At 38.2% G+C, this 19,844-nt stretch overlaps 1 protein-coding gene and 1 long non-coding RNA gene across 13 annotated transcripts in view; one reads left to right on the forward strand and one right to left on the reverse strand.

The window, feature by feature from the left end:
- Positions 1-17,667, forward strand: part of LOC101737254 (uncharacterized) — a 33,339-nt gene extending 15,672 nt beyond the window's left edge. For 7 of the 12 annotated variants that reach the window (XR_009973633.1, XR_009973632.1, XR_009973634.1 and 4 more), the window contains 3 exons: positions 220-473; positions 7,423-17,149; positions 17,487-17,667. This is a non-coding gene — a long non-coding RNA (uncharacterized LOC101737254). Of the gene's footprint in view, positions 1-219; positions 3,434-3,678; positions 6,013-7,422; positions 17,150-17,486 lie in introns of those variants that run through there. The other 5 variants (XR_009973635.1, XR_009973636.1, XR_009973651.1 and 2 more) reach the window with 4 other exon arrangements.
- LOC134199716 (uncharacterized) lies at positions 1,852-2,535 on the reverse strand. Its single transcript, XM_062671223.1, has 2 exons — positions 2,410-2,535; positions 1,852-2,367 (listed from the first exon to the last, which is right to left on the reverse strand). The coding sequence occupies exons 1-2, from the start codon at positions 2,533-2,535 to the stop codon at positions 1,852-1,854; spliced, it is 642 nt and encodes a 213-aa protein (XP_062527207.1).
- Positions 17,668-19,844: the final 2,177 nt, after the last annotated feature.

The raw sequence follows: 19,844 nt of genomic DNA on the forward strand, positions 1-19,844 counted from the left end.
CCCCCAAAATTTCATTTTGCCCCATTTGGAGTAATTTACCCCAGTTCCCCTACCGCTGCTCTATAGCATCAGATGAAATTACAAATTTGTATAGCTTGTTATTAACATATTATATATATTTAGCCCAATCTATAAAATTAGGATTTATATGTTAAACATCACTACTAGAATTAGCTATAGGGATATAATTGACTGATGAGAAAGAATATTTTGTTACAGTGGGAAAATGATAATTGCCAAGAGGTCATTCACAGACCTGCCATTCGCAAGAAAGGACCAAGGATGATGAGACCATAGGTCAAGACCATTTGGCCTCCAACGATTAGAGCCTTTTGTAGTTGGATTTCTGTCATTCAAGAGCACTAAGTTATTCTCCTCCATAACATCAATGTCTCTGGCATGAGAATCAATACTACCACAACCCCACATCGTATGGTGTGCATTAAAGTCACCAGCTACTATCATTGGACTAGGTATACTTTTAAGTTTTTAAATTTTGCCTTATTAAAGCTTGGAGTAGATTTCGGCGGACTCTAACAACTGACTAGAAATAAATTTGTAATATATCTTATATCTTTAAACGAGCAATTCTTGTATATGTTACATTGTATATATATTGTAAAGATATATACTAGTATAGATTTTATTGTAAAAAAAGCGTGGAGTGCTTTTCAGAATATTATCAAAATAACCCTTCTTACCCTTCTTTTGTTATAATTTTATATTAAACCACGCCGCTGACAAATTATGTTTTTTTTTTATTGCTTAGATGGGTGATCGAGCTTACAGCCCACCTGGTGTTAAGTGGTTACTGGAGCCCATAGACATCCACAACGTAAATACGCCACCCACCTTGAGATATAAGTTCTAAGGTCTCAAGTATAGTTACAACGGCTGCCCTACCCTTCAAACCGAGACGCATTACTGCTTCACGGTAGAAATACGCAGGGTGGTGGTACCTGACGGCGCGTGCGAGAGGCCGCTGCTCAGCCCTCGTAGGGACTATCGAGTGCCGGGTGCGGGGGCGCCCGTCACTCGACTGTTGGTCCGGTGGTGAAGCGGTGCAAGGTGGTTCCTGTGCGCCGCTCACGGTGTGTCTCCTGAGACGAGGTTCTACGGGATTTTCCCGGGGATGAAATCCCGTCTTAACATTAGTACGGGTACCGCCTAAGGCGAGACTTTCGGCGCGCATCGCGGTACCGTAAGTTTCGTGTAGTTGGTGTGGTGGAGCTCGATGGGGTTTAGTCGGTAGTCGTTCTGCGGGGCAAGTGCTTCGCGCGCCTTTTTCAAGGCGTAGTCTCCTGTGAGAAATTGGGGGAGGTAAAGGACCTCGGCCCTTCTCTTCTCCCCTTTTTCCTCTCAGGAGGCGCCGGAGTCCGACATAACCCGGTCCGTTACCTCCGTCCATTTACGGATACCCTCGACCGGGTATCCGTAAATGGATTCCCCAGCGTTAAAAAAAAAAGGGTGGTGGTACCTACCCGCGCGGAATCACAAGAGGTTCTATGTTCTATCGTTACAAATCTTTTCACAACACTAGTGATCGCCCGGTGGTCGTAATGCGACCGTAATTAATTTAAATTATAAGCTTGAACATTACGAGTATTATGGTTCTATTGTCACATTTCTATAATCACAGATTTCGCCAATGCTACACAATAGACAAATAAATATTAAAGACAAACAATATAAATTTATTCTCAATTTGAACACAGACTTTGACAATAAACTAAAGAGTATTGTATTGTGGGATTCCACAATACTCCTAACGCTCTAGTATTGTTTGCAGAGCAGCTGCCAAGATTGATTTCCGACGACGGTTGAGTGGCCCTAAGATCAACAGAATAAATTTTAGCGCTGATGGGTCGTTGGAAATCCAGACCAGCAGCTCGAAGCAGGCATCATTGTGAACGCCAACAATATTTGCCGCCAGTTGTGCTGCCTCTTCGATGACTGAATGTCATCGAGAGAGTCAATATAATCGTCCATATAATGATTGTACAAAATAGCATGAGCTGCTTTAGGAAGTAAAATTTCGTGCTCACGAGCGTTTTTATTTTTGATAAATTGCGCTATAAATGGGCTGCGGCACGCACCGAAAACGATGGCTGTCATCCTAAACTCCTTTATAGGTTGGTCTCTGCTTGACCTCCAGAGATACCGGAGGGCGTCCCTATCTTGTTCCCTGACCCTTACTTGAGGGAACATTTCCTGGATATCAGCAGTGAGAGCAATACGGCCCTCGCGAAACCGAAGTAAAATATCTAACAAGGGCTGAAGCAGGTCTGGGCCAGGTAGTAACAAAGAGTTTAAGCTGACGCCCTCATTCGTTGCTGCGGCGTCGTGAACTACACGAAGCTTATGTTTCTGAGGGTGCTACACGCCAAAATGGGGTAAATAGAGCCTCACAAAAGAAGATTGTTTATCTTTAGTGTGGTTGGCGTTCTCAGGAGCACATTCTTCTGCATAACCTTTAGCGATCATATTTGAAATGAACACGTTATATGCTTTTGCAAAGTCAGCGTCTTTAGCCATGCGCCTTTCTAGACTTAAAAATCGTGACATGGCTTGAGAGTAGCTGTCGGGAATGCACTGTACCTCAATGTACTGCAACCTCAAATCAACCAGAAATGGAGAGACCTCTAGCAGTTTTATCTAAAATCTTGACTGCACGTTTATCTGACCTAGAATGTAGAGTTTTTTTTTTAGAAATACCTAACGAGTCAATTTTGTATTGTTCCCTAATAAGAGAGTCTAATTTCTCCCCATCGGAAGGTTCGATACACACAAAGTGTTTAACAAAGTCCACTAATTTAGTTTTACAGTTAGTTAAACAGGCAACGGGTTCATTCTTACCACCAGACCTTACCTCGCTGCTGATTGACAAATGCCAATGCTCTGCCCCAATTAAAACTGTTGGAATAGCATCTTCGTAAGTTACTTTGCAAAGTAAATCCGCTAAATGTGCGAAATAAGCAATAGTTTCCTGCCTAATTGTTTGAGGACGCAGAGACAAAGACTCCATAGCTCTCGCATTTTTCACTAAAAATATGTTTCGTGTGTGCCTACCTTTAATGTCAAAATCTACATACGATATCGTAGCGTTTCTACTAAGACCGCCTATAACCTTGACCATTATTTTCTGATGAGGCCCTGTCGCACCGATTTGAACAGCAATACTTGAGTCAATGAGCGTAGCAGTGCTACCGCCATCGAGAAGTGCGTAGGGGAAGTCCGGGCATAGTGGATAGGCCAGGCAAAGTGAATACGCTTTATTTCTCGTCAAGAACATGTCGGAACACGCGCTCCTCGCGCCATTACACTCCCCCGCCGGTCCGCATTCGTGGGCAAACAGAGGTAGCGGAAGGTCGCGTCGCGTTCGAGATAAAAATCGAAAAAACCAAATAGTGAAGTTTTCTTATTACTTTTCAAGGTACGAAATACTTTAATAACTCATATAAAAGATAACCATATTGTTTGGTACGATTATGTCCTCTAAGTGCATATTTTCAAGTATAAATTCTGAGAGTTTTGTTACTTTGTCGTCACTTCATTTGGTTTTAGGTTAGGTTGAATGAAATAAATAGGTTTAAGGCAAAGTGATCACGGGTAAAGTGGATACGGTATTCGCTTTGCCCTCGATGACTTTACTAGGCATTCAATTATTATTATTTTTAGATGGTATATAAATACAAGAGGAAGACTAATCAAGCCCAATGGAGTGAGGACAGTATGATGCTTGCAATAGCAGATTGCAATTCTGGCATTCCTGTCAAAACGACCGCAAAAAAGTATGGTCTACCTTACGCCACTCTCTATAGGCATTGGAAAAAAGGTAGTTCGACGGCTCAGCTTGGTCGTTTTCGTAAAGTTTTCAACGATGGTCAAGAGGGAGATCTTCGAACGTATTTGTATGAAATGGATAGTGTTTTTTATGGGCTAACCCGAGAAGATTTTAAAACATTAGTTTTTGAATACGCGAAACGCAATAATGTCACTTATCCGCCTAGTTGGGGCAAAAATAAAAAAGCTGGTGATGATTGGCTAGCAGGATTTATTAGAAGAAATCCACAAATTACACTAAGAATTCCAGAAGCAACCACAATTGGCAGAGTTAAAGGCTTCAATCGTCCTCAAGTAGAAAGGTTCTATAAACTGTTAAGTGAACAAATTGAGAAGTGTCAAATTGATGGTACTAGAATCTATAATATAGATGAAACTGGCATTCAGACCTCGACAAATAAACCACCCAAGGTTCTTTCAGTTAAAGGTAAGAGGCAAGTTGGAGTCATTTCCAGCACTGAACGTGGACAAACTACGACAGTCGTGTGTTGCTGCAACGCTTCTGGATCATTCGTTCCACCGTTTATGATATTTGCACGTAAAAGGATGCAAGATCGCCTTTTGGATGGTTCTCCTCCAGAGACTCGAGGAAGTTGTTCAGCTTCGAGATGGATAAATGGAGAAATATTTTTGGATTGGCTTAAATTTTTCGTCGGCCACGTACGTCCGACAAAAGACAAAAAAGTTATTTTACTTCTGGACAACCATGAAAGCCATAAATACTATCCAGCTTTACAGTACGCAACTGAAAATAATGTCATCATTTTGTCTTTGCCACCGCACACCTCAAACAAACTTCAACCTCTGGACGTGGCTGTATATGGTCCATTTAAAATATTCTTCGAGCAAGAAATCAATAGATTTCAAAAGGCTCATCCAGGTAGGATAATCAACCAATACGATGTAGCCAAACTGTTCAGTCCAGCTTATCTGAAATCTGCTACTCCTAACAATGCTATCAAAGGCTTTCAATCAACCGGTATCTGGCCAACAAATAAAGATATATGGGGAGAAGAAGATTATGCACCATCTTCTATTACAATGACAGACCGTAATACCGCTAACCAACAGGAGACTTTTATAGACTCAAACAGTCAAAATGTTGAAATTACGATTGACATCGAAAAGCCTTCTACATCAGGGCTCCAAAGTCAGTCACTGCAAATTGATGTAGAACCACTGGAACAGATTGAAAGAAAATTTATTGAGAATGTGAATGTAGAAGTTGACGCTGTAGTGGAAAATAGTATCATGGGTATAGTATCAGTGTCCAATATGAATCAAATACATTCTCGAGATACATCGCCTTCAATTTTGGATAAATTACCCGACAAAGATCCCCTTACATGCAATGCTGTTGTAGTAACGGCTGTAGCTGATAATACTCAAAAATTGTCTAAACCACAAGAAGCAATGTCCACTGAAGGTATGAATCAAGGTGCAGATCTGACTCAAGACAGTATAGATATAAAAGAGGGTCAATTTAAAGGCAACGATGATGAAATTATTATGGACCTGGAATCATCTACGGCTCGGGCTTCAGCATATTTCAGTCCTAAAGACATAAGACCGCTTCCGATGCCACGCGTTTCTGTGGGTACACGTAAAAGAAAGGTTCAAAAGTCTGAGGTGTTAACAAGCACGCCGGTGAAGCGAGAACAAAAAGAAAAATTTATAAAAATTAATGTCAAAGCAATGAAAAATATGAATATAGATTTAAATGCTAAACCAAAGACTGCGACAAAGAAAAATACTAAAACGACCAAAAATATAATTGTTAAAGATAAAAGCAGTGATAAGGAAAACGAGGAAGAACAGTGTGTATGCTATTATTGCGGGGAGAACTATATAGAAATAAATAAAAAACCAGTTGAGGATTGGATTCAGTGTGATAAATGTAAGCAATGGAGTCACGAAAAATGCACGGCTTATGGAGGAATAGGCTTATTCTTTTGTGATATCTGCACGGATTAGGTAATTTAAAACTAGGCTAAGTACCTATTTGTGTTCACTTTGCCCTATCGTCTTATCCACTTTACCCGACCTATGGGGCAAAGTGGATACCGGCATGTGTTGCAATATTATTGACAATTAAAATTAAAGAACTGCTATTAAGCAATTTTTGTTGATTATATTAAAAACTTTAATAAATGATGATTCTCAATGAAATTTTCTTTTATTTATATGCCTATTGGTTTTCTTCCTATAGCCCATCAAACGTTAAGGTGTCCACTTTGCCCGGACTTCCCCTAAACATTGCAACTTCCTGAGGGACCAGAGACAGTAATGGGTTAGATTTTCAGAAATACACGTGAGCATAGAGTTAAAATAGAGCTGGGTTCTTGAACACCTGTAGAAGTGGTAGATACTATTACCTTTTCGACCGATGCAGGTTCATGGTTTGTAGTCGCATGATCGGTTTCGGTGGATTGTGTGTCGAACGTAGTATTGACAGAAGAGGCATTTACCATGCAGTAATGGGTGATGACGTATTAGACACCCATCAACACCACAAGGGTTAACTGTACATTTTTTCCACTGATGTGAACTACGCCTGAGACATCTATAACACGCTTTTACCTCACGCAGCCAGACCCACCTTTCATCAACAGATAAGGCTTTGAACTCAGAACATAACTTAATATTGTGATCTTTTTTGCAAAACGCGCATTTTTGAGCTTTTGTGTAGACCTTATGAACACCTTAGAATTTGGTTTAGAGTGTGTAACTATGTGAATATTTTCCCGTTTATACGGTTTGTTTAGTTGAGAGTTTTGTGATGAATGTTAGATCGAGCAAGATTCCGGTGATAAACTGAACCGAATAAGTTGATCTAACTCGCGCCTCAAAAAATCGGACATAATCTCTAATTTAGGACGCCCTGTAGTATCTTGCATAGCAAAGTCCGTCCATCTTAATTTAGTAACCGGGTTTAATTTTCCTAAGACGGCCTGAAATAGTTCTGGAGAGTGCAAGTACTCAACTTTAGTATTTTAAAAAAAGACATAGAATTACGTACGTTAGTCGTTATTGTAATTAACTCTTTCAAGTCATTTCCCAAACGTGGTAGATTTTTTAGAGCGGAGACTTCCTTAAATACTATAATTTCCGGTCGAGCAAAGTTCTCCTCCAGAGCTCTTATAATATCGTTCGTGTCGTCTGTAGCCAGCAACAGTGACGCGACTGCATCTCGGGTCGCGCCGCGAATTGTATTTTGTAACCGACTAATCTTTTCAATATCTGAAAAATTGCTTTTGGTTAAATCAAAAATATGTTTAAAATGTAGACATGTTAAGGCGTCTCCGTCGAAAGGAAACAATTCGAGCTTATGTTTATGACGGTGCGAAGTAGCAAGCGCCTTGGCCGCAGCTGGCTGTCCTAAACTTTGTACCCATCTTTCTGTTATTTCTACGTTTACCCTGGCAGAACCACGACGACTTGCCGCGGCTTCCGCGTCGAGAGCGGCAAGTTCGGCCTGCAGTTCGCCCTCCTCTACCTGCTGACGGAGTGCTGCCAGTCAACTTTCACGTTGCCTCTCGCGTTCGGCCAGCTATAGTTCACGTTGCCTTTGACTTTCAGCGAGCTGCTCGTGCTCAAGACGTCGGCGCAGGGCGAGAGCTTCTACGGCGGCCTTTTGAGCTTTAATTGTGGACGACGAACGTGATGATTTTGACTTAGACGTCTCACTGGGACAACGCTGTCTACATGAGAAGTACTAGGTTGCATAATATTATCTTGCACACCAGTACTAGTCGCAGGATTTGTCGGAATGATTTTACTTTTAATGCGGATGATCATTAAGTGAGAAATAAAAATTAAATAAAGCAGTGAAAATGAAAACAAATACTACGAAATGAATGAATAGCTAAAGTTACGTAATGAAAAATAGGTACGCTGGAAAATTATCCCGCTCGAAGGACCTAAATGAAACGAACAAACCAAATTAATCTCTGCAAATGATAAAACAAATGATTACAAGTTGAAGTATGATTATTTTTTAATAAAAAATAGAAAATCAAGCAAACAGAAAGAAATAGGTAAAATGAACAGACAACGTAAAAAAAGAGAATAAAAAACTACATCAACTATCAAAATAGCAAAGGGGTCCGCAACAAACTAATTATGTAATTATTTTGAAACACCATATTGTTGACCCCTTTTGTACGCGTCCGCCTAATCCTCTTTTTTTTAAACTTGATTTAAATTAATTATCTGGCACTGTCGCCGAATCAGCATTAGAGCCAATTTTGTAAACAAGAAGTCTGACATTTGCTGACGATGATTAATGCATAACCACTCTGTATTACAATTTGAATAAAATATAGTAATTGTCCACTGGCAAATATTGTTATTATGTAGGTTAGGTATACAAAACTGTTTAAAAATTGTAAACGCAATGTGTACAGTTTGACACAACTGCAATGATGGATATGATATGTCAAACATTTTTTTATCTTGCCACCACTCCCTTAATTTAATTAAATCATATATTTTATTTTCCTCTGGATCTGCAACCGTCAAAGTTTCTCTACAGAACTGCCATTTTTTTGAATAAGCTAAATATTCACTTATATAGACCACTGGTTGATTTGAAATTTTTGCTAGTCATACTATTTCATTATATTCTTCTTCTTAAGGTATACTGAGAACTGGGTTGTCTTCCTCATTTTCATTTTCTGTGGAAACTTGACTAGAAAACTCATTAATATGTTGACCTTGATCATCTTCATTTTCAAACCCGAAAACTAAAGAAAATCTGTCATGAGTTTCTTTTTGTCCTCTTCACAATTGGAGTTTTTCTTGTGAGGGGCGGTATGTCCTGATATTATAGAGGTTTTCATAGCAGCTATAAATGTAGAACACGTCGGATGCTTGTTTGTTTGACCATGCTGTCTTTTTAAAACAAATAAATTTTCTAACGCATCCTGGTTTAACTGCCGTAGATTCAAATATTTATATCCTAAACCCTGAACTTCCAGTCAAATATCACGCAGCGATTATAATGATATGATGTAACCTTGAACACATTTTACATTTTTTGCTACCACACCATGTTTTCCCGTATACCTTTTTTCACGTCAGCGTCTCCTGATGGTCTATTTGTACAATCAAAAAGTTTATTGAATTTTTCAATCAACAAACCAGTCTGTATGATTTCATCTGATCAGTGAATATTTTCCACATTTGTGGCCATTAATTTAAGAACAGCAGCCACTGTTTGGCTAAATATTTGTACGGCATATTTAACTTTCATCTTAGCTCTGTACTTTGGTTGTACTTGAGTTGATTTGAGTTTGCTAAGATATAAAAAAAATCTATTTCGTTCCTCTATCTCAACTAAATGGCTTCATTGATCTTTCAATTCTTCCATTTTCAGAAGTTCTTGTTTTAAAAAGTTATTTCTCAGTGATTTTAATAAATGTGGAATATCACAAATTATAGAATTTTTCTTATTTTCAAATTCGAAATAATTATGTCCACCATTGTTTCACTCCTTTAACAATCTTAACGCTCCCATATTGGTGGCCCTTGATCGTATATTGTTGATAAAACTTGAAATCCCGTGTTATTAATTTCTTTAATGAAATCTTTTATTAAAACTGCTATATTTTCTGAAGATAATGTGCCTCTTACGAGATAGAATGCCAGCGGTTGTTTAATTTTTCTCCCAATACCTTGTAACATGAAGACTAAGGCATGGTTTGCTAGCTCATTTTTCTTCTCATATCCATAATCGATAAACCCTTACACTTTATCTGTGGCTTCACTATAAGTTAATCTTTTTTTAACACTATTTCGTCAAAGACTAGCGAGCATAATTTTGCTTTTATTTAAAAAAAAATTGAAGCTAGATTTTTCAGGTGGTCAAGTACAGCTGTATTTAAACCTGGCTCAACAGGTATTTTTTTCATTAATTTTTGCAATGTTTTGATACTCGGAAATGGTGCGAGATAACGCAGATATCTGTAAGCATTTGGTGAACGCTTGAAGATGGCTAATGCTGATATTTTATCTTTAGTAGTCCAGCGTTTACCTTGTTACTTACGCTTTTGATTTTTCAACGCGGACGTGACAATTTCTTTCAGAAATTCTGATGATAAATTGTCCATTAGTTTCGCATTCTTTTGGGGGAACTATTGTTCTCACCTCAGCGGTACAATCGATAAAATAACTGCTTTGACATAAATACTTTTCATGGTTGCCTGGAAGGAATCGCTCTAAGCGACAAGGCCGCCCATTGTTGTACACATTTGTTTTAAGGTTTTTGTTCAAACTTGCGTCTATTTTAAAAGTTTGAGTGGCAGACGATTTCAGTTGTAACATTACCTTACAACTGCCTGTCCAAGTTTGAAAGCACGTAGTGAAATTTTGTTAAATCGTCAGTTATTTTTGCCATGTTAAATTAACCTTCTATTTGACAAAACCGTATTGATGGTCTTTCGACCAGAAAGGCGGTATTCTTACACCAACCCGAAAAAGTTCCGCTGGATTACCAGATGGATCAACAGAAACAGGCACTTCATTTTCGATAATTTTTTCGTGGGGTAGTTTGCGAAAAAGTTGTCACTATCCTCACTGCTCACTTTGCTATAATGTTCTTCTCGGGGTCACTAGTTATGGGGTCTGCTGCGTGAGTTTTGGTTCAGACAATAAGGGGTTTAAGTCTGTCACCGTAATGACTATGTCCAATTTCACACACACATCGATTTATTACACAAATACTTTTACAAACGATTAGAAGGAGAAAAGCAACAAGCAAGTACAGGTGGATAGTTCACAGCAACAATAGAAGAGAGTCCAGGCACAGAGGAAGATATACACTGTATACACTAAGCACTAAATATAATCTTAATCGATCGAGACAGGTGTATCCAAGTAACTGACGGTCAGAGGTCCGCGGACGACTGGCGCGGGAAGCTGTGATGGCGCACCTCGCGCTGTTCACACTACCACTTGCGAACTACGCAATCACGTGTGTAAGTCACTACACGAGTATTGATGATTTTAGGTGAAGGTCCTTTAAAGTTTTGATATTATATAGGGCACTATTAGCTAACCCTGGTCGCTCGAATAAAGCTCAAATTTTATGTTTGTTAATTCTTTTAAATCTTTTGATGCCCATGTTACCTCGTTAAAACGAAGCGCCGAGGGAGGTCTCTGTCGCGTATCGGCCTGGTTTTGGAGCTTTCAAAATTACAATAATTTCAAAGCTACCACCATCTTCTGGATACTGACGGCAGTCATTTTCCCTAGTAGTATCGGTCGAAGTATCTGAGTCGGCACTTTCGACATCTTGATGTGAGTCGTCGGCTTTGCGCTTGCCCCCAATGTTGATACTCACGTATAAATAGTGGATTTTTATGACCGGTTCCAAATTCCGGGTAAAAACAATTTTTAAAAATCGTCGGTCGGAAACACTAATGGAACATTTCAAAATGGCCTGTTCTGAATAATTAAGTTTTAAAGATTTTGAAAATATTCCAATGTCATTTTATTTTATCTAGAGACCATTTATTAATATTTTTTTAATTGAATTATATGCAGATTATAGCCAAGTGTATTTATTGTGTATTACTAAGATTCAAGATATAATTTGTAATTAATGAGCTATCAGTATTTTTTTAAAATGTTCCAATAATGAATTAAAATTTTCCTGAAAATCTAAGGACTATTTGGAATATTTCTAAATAAGCCAGTAATGAAATTAAACAACCAATCAATTTAGAAACCTTAATGGTTTATTAATATTTAAAAAAATAAAAGAAATCAGTTAAATCTTATAATAATTAGGTGCGTCAAATTAATAATTTTCGTTATGCTCATCGGGTTCAATATGATTGTCTCCAGCCTCCAAACTTGAGTAATAATCTCGGTATACTCTTGGAATAACATTTGAGTCGCAAAGCAAGCAAGTCTTTTTTCTTTAGGGTTGATATCTTTGGTTGCTGGTGGTACTTATATCGTAAATTAAGTTCAACATTTACACCACCTCTGCCTCTCATTTTGTTGCGCACATTTAAGCACTTCATCGTTGCATTTTGATCATAGGTGTCGTTATAAAAAATTAAGTATGGAGAAGACGCTTGCATGAAGATTTTTTTGATGTCATTCCACACAACACGATCACCGTCATTATTTACCGTGAAGTTTTTACCAAACTGCGTTACGAGGTCCTTTAGATCGAGAATATCACTGAAGTTTAATTCATGTACTGCGTATGGAGTTCCAGTCTTCTTGGCGCATTGTATTACCGATTTCCGCTGTGTTGGTACAAAAATTGATCCATTTTCAGTATTTGTGTCTTCTCCCGTTCAATTGTGCTATGCGCGCTGTCACCTTCGTTCTGGGTGTGTCCAACAACTAAGTATTTGTGTGTTATTGACACAACACCCAATACTTTAATAGCATAGTGGTAGAGACTTAGTAAATATTTATTTTTATTCTGTGCAGAACAATTGTCAGTGTAGAAAAGAAATTTTTTTCCAACACAGTGGTCTTTAAAAAAATTGTAAATGCACGTCCCAACTTCATCGCAACCTGTTCCCCCTTGCGACAACTGCTTAGTCTTTCCCTTAAGAAAAAAAACAAAACACTAGTGTCTCAGTAAAAAAATATGTTACAAACAAAAAACACAAGCAGTTGAGCACACAAATTTGTAGGGTGTGGTTGTACGGCCGATCTGACTCTCCCTCTGTAGGTTACCCTCCTGAATTCCGGCAGCCAACGGACGTGGCTTGACCCGCTGAATCACCACGCCTGGACTCCTGGAGGTCTCCTGGGCTAGCTAGATCACCAGGGTGCGGGTTACTGGGCGGAGATGACTTTTTCAGCACAGACGCAGTTATCGGGTGAAGCAAGAAGCAGGAAGCGTGAAAAAGCAGCAAGGCATGAACCCTGGAAGCGATAAGACCAATTTCACAAACTTGTTTATCTACCTTCCGATCTGGTTGACCAACGAGAACTCGAGCAAGGTACCCACATCTTGTGGCGAGATTCAACCAGAATAGTTAGTATAGTAGTCAACCAGGACAGAGTAAATGCACAATAAAAAATGAAAGCAAAAAAAACAAGTGAAGTATAGCTGTGCATGATTAGCAAAATATAAAAAAAAAAGAAGTAATGCGTTAAAAAATATATAATATGCCATTTCCAACTCACCCTAAAAGCGGGGTCGAATCCGGTTATTTTAATAGCGTTAATATTAAGCACAGCACGATATGCTGTACTAAATAAAAAAAATTTAAATAAATTATTTGTAGGTAAGTCGTCTGGTTTGAAAACGAACTTTAACTGAATTCGAATACAAACGTAAGACTAACAAGGAAGTCTAGTGACGACTGCCGGCGGCTGCGCAGTGTCTGCGCCAGCCGAACCTATGTCTCGGGGGGAGGTGGGAACTATTGTTCTCACCTCAGCGGTACAATCGATAAAATAACTGCTTTTAACATAAATACTTTTGTTGGAACGAAGTTCCTTATCGCGCGTTGTGAAAGGGGGCTAGACGGAAAAAATTCTTACGAAAAGTTGTCACGACACTTTTTAGATCCGTCATTCTGACCAATCAACGTGTAGGCGCTAATCGCGTGACATTGCTCGTATCCGATCGGTCCGCGTAATGAGTACAGTTTCTCGAGATAGCGTTTCAACAATAGTAATTTAGTTCATAGTATTGTTTTTTTTCTTCTTCATAATGCCGTAATTTATTATTATAACTATAAAAAAAAATTACAATTCCTTCACTAATTAATCGAAAGGAACTTCGTTCCATCCGGGTGTCCCTTGACACCTCTGAAGTTTTTTTAAGATTTTTTTTTATTTTGCAGACGATTTCAGTTGTAACATTACGTTATACCCTAACGATTCATTCCAAAGGTAGCAATACGCAGCTTTTGATACAACGTCATATACGGTGCAGTGCAGTTGTACACATTAAGTCTTCTTTTATAAAAAAAGGGAGAATCGTTCCCGCATGGTGTCTGAAGAACTGCCTGCATGTCAAAACAACAAATTATCTTATTAGCATTCCTGCATGTTTCTATGTCAGCTTTCTTTTCCGATCTGCACAAATCTCTTTCTTTTAAATGTTTCTCATAATTGTGCATCAGTTGTAACTTATCATCGCCAACAGCATTTTGATACGACAAACAAATTGAACACTGATCCTTCTTGGGCTTGTGAAATGCAATGTTAAACTCGTTTCGAAAAATATATTCATAGGTTCCATGCTTGATAATAGATTTACTATTCTAATGGCACCATTCCTTATACTGTCGGTACATCATAGTCAAGTTTAAGTCACCATCCAGATAATCTTTTGTAGAGCTTGCCCGACAGTAATGCGACTCTTTTCTCGGATAAGAATTTATATGTTCCCTTGCACCATCTTTGTCCGCCTGTGTTAAACATCTACCGATATTACCATGACGTCCTCTAAGATCTTCAGCTATAACGCCCGTTGCTTCTGCTTTCTTTTTATTCACTGCAGATAAAAAAGAATTTCCTATGTCCAACGTTGACGTGAAGGAAGGAGTTAATTGTAAAATTGTATGACACATTTTTTTTATTTATTGCTTAGATGAGTGGACGAGCTCACAGCCCACCTGATTTTAAGTGGTTACTGGAGCCCATAGACATCTACAATGTAAATGCGCCACCCACCTTGAGATATAAGTTGTAAGGTCTCAAGTATAGTTACAACGGCTGCCCCACCCTTCAAACCGAAACGCATTACTGCTTCACGGCAGAAATAAGCAGGGTGGTGGTACCTACCCGTGCGGACTCACAAGAGGTCCTACCACCAGTAAAAACACACATTCAGGGATCGCTTACTATCTTCTTTGTGTAGCGAATACTTTGGCTTAACAACTTCCAAACAATTAGCAACAAAGTAGCGCTGTCTTTCGAGATCACCAATGCCCCAGAAATCGTTGAAAATGTTTAATCTTTTTTCTTCAATAAAATTTTCAGTACACTTCAATCGACAATTGGTGGAACATGGAGTTTTTAGTTTTTTAGCTGGTATTTTGCGTCCTTTAAGGGTTTGATAAGACTTTCTTGTGTTCGTCAAACTTTTTTTCACATGTTTTTGCCATTTTTCTGGCTGTCTCTTCCTCTTTCTCGATCTTTTATTATTGTTATTCAAATCAGGTTGATCTAGCTCTTGATCCAATTCACCACCTATTAAACTTAGACACTTTTAAATCAATTTTTACAAATCGTACTGTCATAAAAAAAAAAAGAAGTTTTCAAATAATAAAAATCACTATGTTAGTACCCAAATGTTCACAATCCGTTAAATTTGAATCATGTGGGCCTACATTATCCAAGTTATTGTTTCTTTCCACTTCCACCACAGGTTGATCTAGCTCTTGATCCAGTTCACTACCTATAAAACATAAACAAACTTACAAATCGTACTTGCTTAAAAAATATGTTAAGGAGTAGTTTTCAAATAATAAATCACTATGTTAGTAGCCGAATCTTCGTCCGCACACGACCGAGTCGTGAGCGAGAATGAATTTTGCGCAATATTGTGATAAAGCAGCTACAGAGGCCAAGTTGTTCAGGTGGTAGTGTTTTTTCCTTTCTTAAATACCGCTCAAATCTATTTTTAATTAAATGTTCGGCTGTTTTCTTAGAATTATGGATCTCTGTGAATTAAGGTCATTAGGGCCTTTGCAGGGTTCTTGTTCTTTACATGTGCTAGGAACAGACCCCAAAACAGTACATATAATACAGTATATACAGAGCTATAGTGAATAACACCATGCTGAGTGAGACCACCAAACCGTTACCATTACCTTTTTATTGGTAAGCTTTGCTTTAGGACACTGTTGTGGCGTTCGACCTGGGGTCAGCCATTGCATTTTTCGCTTACGGTTATCGTAAAGAATCCACTTTTCATCACATGTCACAATTCGATCCAATATTCCTTCATTTCTATATCGATTCAACAAGGTAATACAAGTTTCAACACGCGTTTCTTTCTCTAGACCAGTCAAATCATGAGGTTTATTTTATTTTATTGATTTGACGCAAATGAGTCAATATTGTTGGTAAGGTAATGTTAAACCATGCCGCTAATTCCTGGGTAGTTTGGCTCGAATCGCCTTCCACCATCTCTTTCAATTCATTATTATTCCACGTGCTTTCATTCTTCAAATCGAAATTTCCATCACGAAAGCGTTTAAACCAAAATCGCACGGTGCGTTCATTAGCAGTCCCCTCTCCAAACGCAAAATTGGTATTCCAAGTCGGCACTCGTATTATAAAATCACTCCAATTTTCGAAGTATCCATCTTTCTTATCTAAGCTGAATAAAAAAACAACTAAAAGTCGATAAATCAATGTTGCGCATTTTTTAAAAGAAGAACCTCAGAAGAGGTACCATTTGATAAAAGATTCATTCAAAAATCTCAAACGATGAATGTTCTATGTCAATTCGAAGTACCTATCTATATATTAATACGTGAAGCAAAAACTTTGTATCCTTTTTTACGAAAATTGCGCGGTCAGAGGAGTATGAAATTTCCCACTTATAGAGAAGAAGTGCACAATGCTAATATTTTTTTAAAATAATGCATAAAAGATACTTTAAATCCATAAAGAAAACATCACACACACTACATACCATGTATTTGACGCACACACGCATGTATACTATTTATTGCCAAACTTTTATTCTTGACGTCTGTTGTCAAATTGAGAATAGATTAAATATTGTTTGTCTTTGTTAATATTTTTTATAGTGTAGTCTTGGCGAAATTTGTGATTATAGAAGTATAAAATACAATCATAATAGTGTACAAACTTACAATTCCAATTAATTATAGTCGAATTTCGACTACTGCGGGACCTCTAGTTACAATAAATCTTCAATTTCATACTTAACCCCTATTATAAACTAAATTAAAATAACGAAAAGACAGTAAATAAAAACAACAAAATAGTCCAAAGGAAAAGGAAAAAAAGTAGTGACCCACGTATCTCCAGGAGGACCACCCTTCGACATGTGGAGGAGAACTTGGATCCCCCGGTGCTGGTTTTGGTCCACGTCGTTCGGCCTCTCTCGTTGTGTTGCAACGCGAGACCACACGATTTCCCTGGGAGTAGTGCCCAGAAGCCCGTCATCCGCACCTACGGACCCACCCGGTCGAAGTCCAGCAACTCCCGCGGGATACGAGGGACGCCTGTAATCTGAAATTTGTAAAAAGGGATTCAAACTTGCCAGTTTATTTGTGTTAGTTCTTCTTTTCAGGATACTGGCGATTTCTTTAGGAAACGAGCAAACTTGATGCTGCCGAAAGTAAGCTTTTTTTATTTATTACTTAGACATGTGGACGAGCTCACAGCTCACCTGGTGTTAAGTAGTTACTGGAGCCCATAGACATCTACAACGTAAATGCGACACCCCACCTTGAGATATAAGTTCTAAGGTCTCAGTATAGTAACAACGGCTGCCCCACCCTTCAAACCGAAACGCATCACTGCTTCACGGCAGAAATAGGCGGGGTGGTGGTACCTACCCCTGCGGACTCACAAGAGGTCCTATCACCAGTAAAGATAATCTTCAACTTCCGTTGCAGTAAACTAAAGACTTTTTCTTCTTTCGGTTTCTGAATTAACCCCTCTCTTTATTTCAGGTAAAACAATATCGGATGACCATTTCACGCTATAATCGAACTTGCGAAACGCGAAATATCTCTCCATATGATATTCGTGACAATTTTTCTACTTCACGCACTTACTACATTACTATGCAGGAGCATTTCCATAGCAATCAAGTTATGCATAAGAGTTTTTTAATAAATAAATAATATTAAAGTCTTTCTTTTATTATATTACAACATTATAAGTAATAACACATAAAAACAACAGTAAACTTAGTAATCCCTTTAGTCATGTGACCATAGTAAATATTGTTTAAATCAATGTTAAAACATACATAGGTAGGTAAATCATCAATCAACAACCTGTGAGATATTATTCTGCATTTACAACGCTGCACAAAATTTGTTCCAAGCATTTCGATTTTTTATGCTATTAGAATGTTTTTGTCTTTCAATATTATAATAATACTAACGACCCGCCCTCGCTTCGCTTCGGAAACTATAATTTATTATTGATTTTTCCACTATTTAATGGATGTTATTCTACAGAATATAAACCTTCCTCTTCAATCACTCCTATCTATTAAAAAAAACCGCATCAAGATCCGTTGCGTAGTTTTAAAGATTTAAGCATACATAGGGATATAGGGACAGAGAAAGCTACTTTGTTTTATACTATGTAGTGATGACGTCCAATAGTAAAATATATATGACATTGAAATAAACAAAGTGTATCCATTACAATGTGAAGTTGTCCAAGCGGGCGCTAGGCCGCCCGGGTAGTGGCGGGCTTGCGTGCTAATTGCTCTCGGGCAACTCGCCCTTATACAAGCGTATAAGCATGCGCGTTACTCATACGAGTTGCGCGCGTGGAAAAAGGTCTACGCGCAAAACGAGCTTAGTTGTGGATATAAAACCGATCTTACACAGCCAAATACGCAGCTCGCGTAGAATCTTCGGCACTATGTGCGGAACTGAGTCAGATTGAGACCCGTTTGAACGTGGTAAGATTTTAGCTTCATCCTGAATGTACTTTGTTAATTATTTCATATTAGATATTTCTACTACTCTCTCCGGAAGTTCAAAACCGATTGGTCTGCGTATCAATTTTTTTATCAAGATTGTTTAAGAATAAATTGTATTAAATCAAAATAATTCAATTACACTAACCACTTAACACAGGGTGGGCCGTAAGCTCTAAGCTTTCCTAAAGTATATGTTTCACCCACGGAATAGATAATTAAAGGTTATTTAAATAAGGTTACCTTATTTATCTATTCCGTGGTTTCACCTACTGGAATAATACCAGCAGTGATCATCAATGTGATATATATTAGGTTAATTTACCAATTGCATGCGTTGCGGCTCTACTCAATTGAACGCTTTGTACATTAGACTTCAATGACTCGTAGAATAGCTACGTAGAACATGCATACGTAATTAAACTTAGAATCGCGAATTATTACTATTATTATTATCGTTCTTAATTTCTTCTTGTATGCGTTTCACGCGACCAAATAAGTCTTCAAATAACAGTCTAAGATATCGTCATCAGGAAACGTGTTGAATTTGAACTTTATTTTAATCTTATTTATTTATTTATGTACACACAGAAAACAAGACACAGTACAGAGTAATAGGAAAATTATGTACAAAGGCACTGCTTATTTCTTTGAGAAATCTCTTCCAGCAGACCTGCGAGAGGATAATGAGAATAATAATAAAAAGTGATAAGTGTGTGTAGAACACATAACTAAAATAACAAATACAACATGAGAATTATAGCACATACACATAGCAAATATTATAAGTAACACAGTAACACTCGTATATGCGAAGAGTATAGAACCATGATCATTCGGTTGATGATAGATAAAATTGTTTGACCTTGTATTTAAAAACGGAAACAGACTTGCAAACTCGGATGTCAGCCGGCAACGAATTCCACAGTCTGACCGCGTGCACAGTAAAGGAGTGAGAATAGAAATTGGTTTTGTGGGAAGGGAATAACAAAACAGAACGTTGGTTGGACCTGCAGGGAGCATCAGGAGAACGAATGAAAGAGAATCGCTCACGTAAATATAAGGGAGAAGTGGGCTTATGTAGGATATTGAATAGGAGACATAATATTCGAGTATTCCTACGAAGGCGTATAGGGAGCCATTTAAGTTCTTTGCGAAAATGAGAAACATGATCGAATTTTCTGAGATTGTATATAAAACGGATACATAGATTTTGCATCCTCTCAAGCTTGTTTGAGAGCTCCTCAGTGGCATCCAAGTAGCAGGCATCGGCGTAATCAATTATGGGTAGAATGAGAGCTTGGACGAGAGATATTTTTGTATGCTGAGGTAAGAAGCCCTGCAGACATCTCAACGAGTGCAAGGCAAA

This window comes from Bombyx mori, chromosome 1, assembly GCF_030269925.1.
Source record: "Bombyx mori chromosome 1, ASM3026992v2".
Lineage (NCBI taxonomy): Eukaryota > Metazoa > Arthropoda > Insecta > Lepidoptera > Bombycidae > Bombyx > Bombyx mori.

Coding starts and splice junctions, on each gene's coding strand:
- LOC134199716 (XM_062671223.1), bottom strand. CDS start 2,535: ATGGCTAAAGACGCTGACTTTGCAAAAGCATATAACGTGTTCATTTCA. Junction 2,368..2,409: donor AAGATAAACAATCTTCTTTT/GTGAGGCTCTAT, acceptor TAGCACCCTCAG/AAACATAAGCTTCGTGTAGT.